The sequence below is a fragment of the Elephantulus edwardii genome, unplaced genomic scaffold (genome assembly GCF_000299155.1).
Source record: "Elephantulus edwardii isolate Elephantulus edwardi_28Jun2011 unplaced genomic scaffold, EleEdw1.0 scaffold00441, whole genome shotgun sequence".
In the NCBI taxonomy this organism is placed as follows: Eukaryota; Metazoa; Chordata; class Mammalia; order Macroscelidea; family Macroscelididae; genus Elephantulus; species Elephantulus edwardii.
The window spans coordinates 428,600-440,722 of NW_006400191.1; the positions used below are offsets into that span (position 1 = coordinate 428,600).

Sequence of the window (12,123 nt, forward strand, 5' to 3'; positions counted from 1 at the left end):
GGTTGTTAATAAATATATCTCTGGGTAATTGTGCCTCAAGACCAGCTCATGACCATTCTGCCTCATCCAGAGAATTATATAAAAATAAATATAAGCTTGGGGGGGCATACCCAGTTCAGTTCTGGAGGTTTTTCTCATTAATATAATCTACCTTGTTTCTCTTCACTTGTATCACACAGGGAGCCTGTGCTGATTGGGGAATTAAGGGCTGGGAAAGCCTCTCTCAGAAGCAAAGAATCCCCTCAATGCACAGGCCACTTATTCCATTTCAGTCCTCTGGGAATGGTAGAGGTGCCATCCTCTCCTTGGGCTCCAGTGAAGAAGAAGTCTGTTATTGCCAGTTCCACAAACAGCCCCTATGAGAACCAAGCCAGAGAGAGAAATAGAGCAAACACCAGGATAAACAACCCACTGTGAAGAGCCACAGGTACCACCACTAGCCCAGCCAGGACCCCCAGAGTCTGGGCCAAGGGTCTCTGTAAATGGGAAGGCAATCCATACATACATTCTCCAGGTGAAGCTTGAGCATGAGACTTATTTTGAGGTTCAAGACATGGGCCTGAATCCTCTTTATCTTGGGAATTCATATAAGGTTTGTCTGGACTGGAAGAACAGACTTCAGCCTTCAAGGGAATCAAGTCTGTTTTGAGGAACCTAGGGTTTTGTCTCTGCCTAGAGACTAGAACAGCTGGCTCCTTGCCAGATATAGGAATCACACTGTCTGTCCACTCAGTAGTAAACTCTATTGGGTTTTCTGCCATAGCCTCCCCTTGGGAGTTGGTTATTCCATCTATCACTCCATTTATGTGCAAAGAATCAGTGTCCTTACCCATTCCCATATCTGGATCTCTAATAAACTGATCCTCTGTACATAAAACCACAGGGTTATCACATTCTGAGCCATCTACCCATGGAAGCCACACATCTCCCACAGTGGCTACCACAGACTGGATCCCAGAGAGGATTTCTGGGAGGAACTCCTTGGGAGTGTCCTCTGCTGGGCTGGAGGGTGTAATGGAATGCCCCTCTTCACCCTCCCCATCCTCATCAAGGTCCTCAGTGTCCTTGATGAGCTCTACACCACGTCCCAGCCGGGCATAGTGTAGTGTGATCTCTTCAGCCAAAGCACTGTTTAAGGCCCGCTCAGGGCCAGGCCACTTCAAAATCAAGTCTCGATCTGTTAGTATGCCCATGGAATGGCAGGGCAACAACCCCCCATCTGTGTTTACCTCCCCACCAGTCACCAGCCCTCCTGCAGCCACAGCAGCCCTCAAACGGCTCAAGTGGGACAAATAGAGTTGCTCCAGCTCTTGGTCAATGGTGTCCTCACCAAGCAGCTCTTCCACCCTACTCCCAACCTCCAGACGCCCAGGGGACTCATCTATAATCACTCCCACCATGGAGTCCTTTTGGCATCCTCCATTTTCACTGGATACTTTCCATGTGGCCTCTACTTGTTGTTGGCTGAGTTCCAAAAAAGGCCTTGTTTCCCCTTCAGTCCCATCTGGACCCGAAGCCTGGTCCCTGGGTGTGCTACCTAGACCACCAAGAGGGGAGGAGGGAGGAATCCTTATGGCAGGTGCCTGGGGAACCTCTGTGAAAGCCACAGGTAGACTGCTCCTATGGATGTCACCTTCCTCTGGGGAGTTGCCAGTCACAGTAACTTCAGAAACCTAGAGCCATGGGGATGGAGATAGGAAAAGAGGGAGGGGAGGAAAGGGGGAAGGAAAGAGTAGAGAAGGGGGTGGGATAAGCAGAGACAATGAGAACTGATGACAGCCTATACCAAGTCAAAAGTTTCCAGACAAAAACTCCTTAGAGTTTTCTGTAATTATCTAAACTCCAAAGACTATGTCATCTATATTACAATTACAAAATTAGATGAAGTAAAGGAGTAGGATGGCTTCCTGAAGATAACAAATCAGAAGAATTCAGTGAGCATCAATATATGGTGAATGACTCCATCAGTAACTACTGTGAGTATAACCTTCAAAATAAATAAAAAATATCCACATTAATTAAATTAATTCTTTTTAAAAAAATCTTTCCTAGCTCTGTCTTTTGAAAGGGTTTTTAAAAAAATGGCTAGTTTAGTAGCAATAGTATCTGGCACTCAGATCTTGTTTGCTAAATATTCTTCTTCACTAAAAGGAATCAAAAAACTCAAACTGAACCTACTGCTATTGAGTAGATTCTGACACATAGTAACCTTCCATTAGGTTTCCAAGATTGTAAAGGAGGAGACAGTCCATCTTTCTAATGGAATTGAATTATCATTTTGGTTAGCAGCCTAACACACAACACACTGTGCTCCTTAAAGAAATTACTATTTCCAGTTTTGGACAGCAAAATACAAAATCGGATTGGGAACATCCTGTAGCTCTCATGGCCTAGTGAAAAAGGTAGGGAGGTGCACTGACAATCCAAAGGCAAGTGGTTCAAGCTGTTCCATAGAATAAAATGGGCAACCTCCTTCTGTGCAACTTAAAGTCTCTGAAACCCTACTGAAGGGCCAGCTATGAGTCAGTTCCAATTAGACAAGAATGAAAAGATAATGGATTAAAACTGATCAAATATGATCAAAGCCTATGTGTTAATAAGAACATAATTTAAACAAAAATCTTCTAATTGTTAAACTCTGGAGGAATTTATTTATTCTGGAAACTGTAAATAAGAGGGAGATAAAATTAATTCCTTTTGCTGTACATTTACTTTTACTATACAAACTAGACTTCAAGGTAGCCAAATAGTTGATATGGGAAGGTTTTTCTTTAGAAGAGAATTCTAGTTAATAAATGAAAAGGGAAAAATAGAATTAAGATTTCAAATTTGAACTTCCACTGAAATAATGAACCTACGTTATAATAAGGGAGCTCAAGTGGCATAGTATCTAGAGAGCTAATCCAAAAGTTGCCCCTCTCTGGCAGTTCAAATCCACCAGTAGTTTCTGGTGAAAAAGACAGGCAATCTACTTCTGTGTGATTTACAGCCTGGTAAATCACCGAAGGTGGATCAGCTATGAGTCAGTTCATAAACAATAACAATGTTTGAAGGTTTTTTAAATTTTTTTCCATTTCAAACAATAATAATCAATGGCAGTTAAAACCATCAAGTGATAAACTAATGGGAAACTATAATAGAGAGATAAAGCTGGCACTACCTGATCTATCTTGATATCAAAGACCCTTAAAATCATCCACTACTTGGAACATACCCTGAGAATATGAGATCTGAGGCACAAACTGAGATGTGTACACCAATGTTCATAGCAGCATTATTCGCTATCACAAGAACATGTCCGACCACAAACAAATGGATTGAGAAATCATGCTATATTCACACAATGGAATATTATGCAGCACGCAGGAGCAATAACTTTGTAAATTATTACCTAACTTGGGAGGGACTGGACGGCATTATGCTGAGTGAACTCAGTCCCACAAGGATAAATATTGTATAAAAACCGTTATTGTAGAATGAATATAAGGATCCAGGAGGGGTGGGAGAGAGAGGCTAGAAGCAGAGGGATGTGCACAGAGTGGAGGGGGATTAATCATTTTGTTGTACAATTTGATAGTGGGCTGTGAGGGAAACGGAAAGAATTTGTTCAAATTTGTATTCAAGTTTTGTAAATAAAGTAGTAGGGGATAAAAAATCATGTCCTCCTGATACAATAAGAATTGTTATGTGCTGCCAGGTCACCTGCAACTCATAGCGACCCTATGTACAACAGCCCTAATTCCTGTTCTATCCTGTGCCAATCTTATTGTCTCTGACACACCCCATTACCCCAGTCACTGAATTAATCCATCTCATTGAGGGTCTTCCTCTCTTGTGATGTCCCTCCACCCTCCCAAGCATGATGTCCCTCTCCAAAGACTGGTCCCTCCTTGTAACATGTCCAAAGTATGTCAGATGAAACTTCAGAATCCTTGCCTCCAAGTAGCAGCCTGGTTTCACCCTCTCCAGGATGAACCTGTTTGTGCTCTTGGCAGTCCATGGTATATTCAATACTCTTCTCCAACACCACAGCTCAAAGGCATCAATTCTCTTTCTATCATCCCTAGTTATTGTCCAACTCTCTGATGCATGGCAAGTGATTGCAAAGACCATGGCCTGTATCAGACACACCTGAGCCTCCATCACTGCTCTTCAGTACATTGGAGAGGTCTCTGACAGCAGACTTTCCCAATGCAATTCACCTTTTAATTTCCTGGCTGCTGGTGCCAAGAGTGTTGGCTGTGGAACCAAGCAAACCAAAGCTGTTAACAATCTCAATTTCTTCACCACCGATCACTGTGCTGCTAATTGACCCAATGGTGAGAATCTTTGTTTTCTTGATATTGAGCTTCAATCCATATTTAAAGCTGCAGTCCTTGACCTTCTACAGCAAGCACTTCAGGCCCTCCTCAGTTTCAGCAAGCAGGGTTGTGTCATATGTATAACATAGATTGTTGATGAGTCTTCTTCATAGAGCCCAGTCTCCTGGATAATGTGCTCTGCATATAAATTGAAAGGGTATGGAGATAGGACACATCCCTGGTGTACACCCTTCCCAATTTTGAACCATGTAATGTTCCCTTGCTCTGTTCTGGTGACTGCCTCCTGGTCCAACTATAGGTTTTGTTCTGAGATTCCCATTGTTCTCAGAGTTAGCCACAGTTTGTTTTGGTCCACACAGTCAAATGCCTATGCATAGTCAATGAAACACAGATAGACATTCCTCTACTACTCCCCTTTTTCAGCCAAGATCCATCTAACATTAGCTACAATATCCCTCATACCACGGCCTCTTCTAAACCCAGCCTGCACTTTTGGCAGTTCTCTGTTGATGTACTGTTCCAGTTGTTTTTGGATAATCTTCAGCAGAATTTTGCTTGCATGTCATAGTAATGATATTGTTTGAGAAAGAGGAAAATCATATCTGAATTTAATTAAGCCTTTAAAATGATTAGTTCATAGGAAATCTGCTGTTGTTATGTGTCATTGAGTCAAAACTGATTCACAGGTTTTCACGAGCCCTAAATTAATTACACGGAAACTGACAATCTTTTTCCCATAGAGCCACTGGTACATTCGAACCACATACCTTTGGGTTGGCAGACATGGATACAATCAGTCAAATTCAGACTGTAAGAAACAACAGTATCAACAACTACTCTTTTTCAACAAATAAATTATAAGAAAAGAAATTTAAAAGAGATAAACTAATTTTTTAAAGTCTAAGGAGACATATCAACCAAATGCAATGTGTAGATACTGTTTGGATCCTAAAACACTTCCAAATAAGAAGACATATATAATTATACAAAATAATTACTGTTAATTTATGAGGTATAATAATGGTTCTACCATTATATTTTCCTAAGGGTTCTTAATTTTTAAGGATAAAAGCTGAATTATTTAGAAAAAAATTATTTCTGTGTTTGTTTCAAAATAATCCCATAGGACACAGAAGGTAATGGGCAATCTCCTAGCATGTGACTTACTACTTCTGAAAATCTGTCTGAGGGTCAGCTAAAGGTCAGTTCTAACTCAATAGCAGTCAACAACAACAGAGCTATAAAGTAGTATTGAAAATATGCTGACATTTATTGAAGTTTAGTAAGAAGTAAATCTTTATTTGTTATGCTATTCTTTTCTGCCTTTATATTTGTTTTAATTTTTAATAATAAAAGGTTAAGATACATACCAAGGCATACAAAAACACATGTTAACATAACACAACTACTGATGGGGTCTAACTACCTCTCTGTGTCACTACAACCATCACTACTTTCCTGGACTACTACAGTAGCTACCTTTTCACTTGTCACTCACTTCTATCCTTAACTCTACTGCCTATTTTCCACACAAAAGACAGAGTGATCTTGAAACCCTAAATAAGATCATGTCCCTTCTCTGCTCATAGCTCTCCAGTGGCAGCCCACTTTCATTCAGTAAAAGCCAAATATCCCCTCAATAAACTAAAAAGTATGGAAATAATACAAACCATTTTTGCAGACCACAGTGCTATAAAATTAGGAAGCAACAAGAGTACAAAGCTGAAAAATGTGGAAATTAAACAACAAACACCCTGCTTGAACATGAGGGAGTAGTAGAAGAAATAAAAGAAGAAATGAAAAAGTTTCTTGAAACAAATGAGAATTAAAATACAACTTACCAAAACCTCTGGGATACAACAAAAGCACCACTTAGAAATCAATTTATAGCAATAAGCAAATACATCAAAAGAGAAGAAAAAATTTTAATTGATTATTTAACCCAACATCTCCAAAACATAGAAAAAGTACAGCAAAAAAATAAATAAATAAATAAAACCAACAACAAAAACCCCAACAACCTCTAAAAGAAAGAAAATTTTAAAAATTAGGACAAAAAGAAATGCAATAAAAAGTAGAAAAACAATTGAAACTATATACAAAACTAGGAGTTGGTTCTTTGAAAAGGTCAATAAAATTGACAAGCCACTAGCAAAGGTAACAAAGGAAAAGAAACAAAAGATGCAGATAATCTGAATAAGAGATGAAAAGGGTGATGTCACAAAGGAACCAACTGAAAGAAAAAGAATAGCAATAGAATATTATTAAAAACTATACTAAAAAATATATGAAAACCTAGAGGAAGTGGTCTACCCAGCCTGACATAAACTGAAGGAAAAACACCTGAACAGACCAATTATATAAGAAGAAATTTAACAGGTCATAAAACAACTTCCAACTAAAAAAAAACCCCTGTATCAGATGGTTTTACTAGTTAATTTTATACAACATTCAGAGAAGAGCTGTCACTGATTCTATATAAAGTATTTCAGAAAACAGAAAAAGATGCAATTGTCCCAGACTCATTCTACAAAGCAAACATATTCCTGATATCAAAATCAGGTAATGACATCACTAAAATAGACTATAGGCCCATATATCTCAGGAATATAGATGCAAAAATCCTCAATAAAATCCTGGCCAATAGAATCCAACATTATTGTTACGTGCCACCGAGTCACCTGCGACCCTATATACAGCAGCTCTGAACCCTATCTTGTCCTGAGCCTGTCTCACTCATTCCAACACACAAAATCCCATTGCCCCAGTCACTGTACCACTGCATCTCATCTGGGGTCTTCTTCTCCCTTCCAAGCATGATGATGTCCTTCTCCAAGGACCAGTCTCTCCTGGCCATGTGCCCAAAGTAGGTGAGATTGAGCTTCAAAATCTAGCCTCTAAGAAGAAACTTGGTTTACCCTCTAAGACAGACCTATTTGTTTTCTTGGCAGTCCAAGGTATGTTCAAGACTCTTCTCTAGCACCACAGCAATTCATCTTTTTATTGACTGACTACTGGGGCTGAGTGTTGACTGCGGAGCCAAGCAAGCTGTAATTTTTAGCAACCTCAATCTTTTCTCCATTTATCACAGTACTGCCAATTGGCCCACTGGTAAGAATCTTCACCTTCTTGATGTTGAACTTCAATCCATGTTGAAGACTACAGTCCTTGACCTTCCACAGCAAGCACTTCAGGTCCTCCTCAGTTTCAGCAAGTAAGGTTGTATCATCTGCATAACATAGGTTGTTGATGAGTCTTCCTTAGATAGATCCTCATGCCACATTCCTCCTCATAAAGCCCTATTTTCCAAATGATCTGTTTTACATAAAGACTGAAGAGAAATGGAGACAGGATGCATCCCTGATGCACTCCTTTCCTGACTTTGAACCACACAGTGTTTCCTTGCTCTGTTCTGAGGACTGCTTCTTGGTCCAAGTATAGGTTTTGCATAAGCATGATCAAGTGCTCTGAGATTCCTATTTTCCTCAAGGCTAACCTCAAGGTTAGTTAGTGTGATCCACACAGTCAAATGCCTTTGCATAGTCAACACAGATAGACATTCTTCTGGTACTCTCTGCTCTCTGTTACGATCTATCTGACATTAGCAATAATATCCCTAGGGCCACGACCTCTTTTAAACCCAGCTTGTATTTCTGATAGTTCAATGTCAATGTACTGTTTCAGTTGTTTCTGGATAATCTTTAGCAGGATTTTGCTAGTGTGTAATATTAGTGATGTTGTTGTTAATTGCTGTCAAGTTGAGCATGACTCTTAGCAACCCTATAAACAAAAGACCTGAAGCCTTTCTATCACTGTCATCATTTCTCAAAGTTCATAATGTTTTCAGAGGCATGTGGTTTAGGAAATGGAGCTCCACCAAACACTGTCCACCATGGGTAACCATTATAGCATTTGACACCTCAATGGCACAAGGTTCAGCATCACAGCAACCCCAGGTTATCTCAGTACAGCAAGTTGAAAGAAGAGTGCTGTTTCTCCTCCAAAATAAAATAAAAGCCAACTTTTAAATACAAAGGCCCTCCCTGAGGTCTTTTTGACTCTAACAAGAGGCTTAAATAAAAACAACTGATAAGTTGTTGTTGTTGTTGTTATGTACCATCGAGTCAACCTGCAGCCTATAGCGACCCTATGTATAGCAGCTCTAAACCCTTCCCTGTCCTGAGCCAATCTACTAATTCCAACACACCAATCCCGATTTCCCCAGTTACCGTATCAATAATCCATCGCATCCAAGGTCTTCCTCTCCTGCACTGTACTTCCACCCTTCGAAGCATGATGTCCTTCTCCAAGGACCAGTCTATCCTGGCCACATGCCCAAATTATGTGAGATGGAACTTCAAAATCCTAGCCTACAAGGAGAGACTTGATTTCACCCTCTCCAAGAAAGACTGATTTGTTTTCTTGGCATTCCAAGGTATGTTCAAGACTCTTCTCCAGCACCACAATTCAAAGGCATCAATTCTTCTGTCATCCTTAGTCATTGTCCAGATCTCTGAAACACAGCAAGTAATGGCAAAGGCCATGGCCTGGATTAGGCGTATCTTTGTCTCTAGACTGACATAGTTGCTTTTCAGTACTCTGGAGAGGTCCCTGACAGCAGATTTTCCTAATGCAATTAATCTTTTGCTTTCCTGACTGCTGGTGTTTGTGGATCTGAGCAAGCTGTAATTGCTAACAACCTCAATCTTTTCTCCATCTATCATGGTGCTGCCTGTTGGCCCAGTGGTGAGATTCTTTGTCTTCTTGATGGTGAGCTTCAATCCATATTGAAGACTACAGTCCTTGACCTTCTGCAGCAAACACTTCAGGTCTTCTTCAGTTTCAGAAAGCAAAGTTATATCATCTGCATACTGTAGGTTGTTGATGAATCTTCCTCCAGTCTTGATGCCACATTCCTCCTCATAAAGCCTTGCTTCCCAAATGATCTGTTCTGCATACAGATTGAAAAGGTATGGGGACAGGATGCATCCCTGACATACTCCTTTTATGATTTTGAGCCATGCAGTATTTGTCAGGTCACCTTTTTTTAGGAATGGTAATCCAACATTACATTTTAAAAAATTATAATAATCAAGTATTCAAAGATCGTTCAACATAAGACAATTAACATAATTCACCACACTAACAATTAAAAGAACAAGAACCACATTATCTTATCAATTATCAATGCAGAAAAGGCCTTTGACAAAATCCAACAGTCCTTCCTGATGAAAACACTCAACAACATAGGAATAGAGGAAAATTTCGTCAACATCATAAAAAGTATATACACAAAACCAAGAGCCAACATCATCCTCAATGGAGAGAGACTAAAGACATCCTCCTTGAGAACAGGAACTATGGTGAGCTCTGGTGGCCTAGTGGCAAGAAGTTGCACTGCAATCCCAGAGGTACGTGGTTCAAATCCACCAGATGCTCTGCTGAAGAAGGAGGAACAATTGCCTCCTGTATCAGTCAGATCTGATTTGATGGTACATACATTAAAAAAAATAATTAGTTTTTAAAAAAAATTAAAAAGAGGACAGGAACTAGGCAAGGATGCCCACTATTTCCTCTCTAAATCCAATACAGTATTGGACGTATTAGCAAGAGCAATAAGGCAAGACAAAGAAATAAGAAGTATCCAAATTGGCAAAGATGAGGTAAAACTATCTCTATATGCAGAAGATATTACAGTATATTTATAAAACCCTAAAGACTCAGCAAGAGAACTATTGGACATAGTCAAGAAATTCAGTAAAATAGCAAGGTACAAGATCAACACACAAAAATCAGATGGATTTCACTACAACAACAAAGAAAATATAGAAATGGAGCTAGGAAAAACAATACCAATTACAACAACTAATCACAAGATTAAGTACTTGGGAACAAATCTAACTAGAGACACAAAAGACCTATACAAAGAAAAATTACAAAACATCAGTAAAAGAAACAAAAGGAAACCTAGAGAAATAGAAGAGTATACCATGCTCATGGATAGGAAGACTCAATATTGTGAAAATGACAATTCTACCAAAGGCAATCTACACGTTCAATACAATCTCAATACAGATAACTAATTCCTTTCTTCAATGAGATGCAAAAGGCAATTTCTAATTTTATCTGGAATGGAAAGAGACCCTGAATAAACAAAACACTACTGAAAAAGAGATACAAGGTAAGAGGCACCAAACTCCCTGATCCTACTATACAGCTATGGTGGTCAAGACAACACGGTACTGGTACAGCAACAGAAATATAGATAAGTGGAACAGAATTAAGAACTCAGCTATCAGCTCAGCTAGCTATAGTCAATTGATCTTTGACAAGGAGATGAAATCAGCTAAGTGGAGAAATGACAGTCTCTTTAATAAATGGTGTTGGCAAAATTGGAAAACCATCTGCAGAAAATTTAAGCAAGACCCACACCTTACACCATATACAAAAACCAACTCAAAGTAGACCAGGGACTTAGAAGTAAAACCAAAGACTACAAAATTCATCAGAGAAAAACTAGGGACAATTCCAGAAGCCCTAATTCACAGCATGAACAATCTTCCAAGCATAATGAAAAACCTACAATAAGGAGATAAGAAGATAAATGAATGGGACCTTCAAAAACATCCCTATGCACATCAGAAAACTTCTACAGTAAGGTTAGAAGGAAACCCACAGACAGGGGAAAAAAGATCTATCTGATAAAAGACTTATATCTAAAATTTATTTAATTTATAAATTAAATTTTTTCAACAAGAAAAAGCTAAACAACCTAATCACAAAACGGGCACAGATATGAATAGACACTTCACCAAAGAAGACATTCAGATGACAAGCAGACACAAAAAGAAATGTTCAAAATCCCTAGTTTTCTGAGAGATGCAAATGACAGCAACAATGAGATAGCATCTCATCCCAGCAAAAACAGCAAAGTTCAACAGGGCAGCAAACAACAAATTCTTTCAAGATTGTGGAGAGATTGGAACTCTCATTCACTGCTGATGGGAATGTACAATGGTGCAACCACTATGGAAGGCAGTCTGGAACTTTCTCAAAAAGTTGGAAATAGAAATACCATTTGATTCAGCAATTCCACTACTCAGAAAGTAAAGAAACAGAGTCACAGCTTAAATAGATGCATGCACACCCAGGTTTATTGCTGCATTATTCATTATAGCAAAGAGAGGGAAGCAACTCAAGTGCCCATCAACAAACAAATAGAAATACAATGGTGCGTTCATACAATGGAATATTACACAGCACTGATAAACAATGAACTCATAAAACATTACACAACATGGGGGATCCTGCAGGGCTTTATGCTGAGTGAACTATCATGGTCACAAAAGGATAAATGCTGCATAACACTGCTGTTATAAAACAGGACAGACACGGGGTGGTTGGAGAGAGAATGGGAAGAAAATGGCTAGATAACTAAGACTGCTTTAGAACAGATGAGGGGAAGAACTGTCTGAAAGGAATATATAATATTAATATATTATTAAGGAATATATAATTAAGCATAGTATGTATGACAACAATCTGGAACAAGGGGTAATTTTCAGGGTGTGCTGGGGGAGGAGTTATGGGTTAGAAAATGTGCAACAATGAATAAAAAAATCAATATTTTTTTAAAAAGCTAAAGTCCTAAAGTATAATTATTTTTATCGTAGGAGTATGCAATGAGGGTTGTAGAGTGGATTATATTTGGGGCTAGGGGGTGGGGTTTGGGGAGGGGCGGGGGGGGGATTGTGTACCAATGAGGGAGTTTTTCTTTTGCTTTTCAAGGAGAGGAGCAAAT

General features: G+C 39.2%; 1 protein-coding gene across 1 annotated transcript in view; it reads right to left on the reverse strand.

The window, feature by feature from the left end:
* Nucleotides 1-356: 356 nt before the first annotated feature.
* PPP1R3F (protein phosphatase 1, regulatory subunit 3F) overlaps nucleotides 357-12,123 on the reverse strand; it is a 35,414-nt gene continuing 23,647 nt past the window's right edge. Inside the window, exon 4 of the mRNA XM_006902706.1 lies at nucleotides 357-1,673. Coding sequence (XP_006902768.1) covers nucleotides 357-1,673 — 1,317 coding nt within the window. The remainder of the gene's footprint in view (nucleotides 1,674-12,123) is intronic.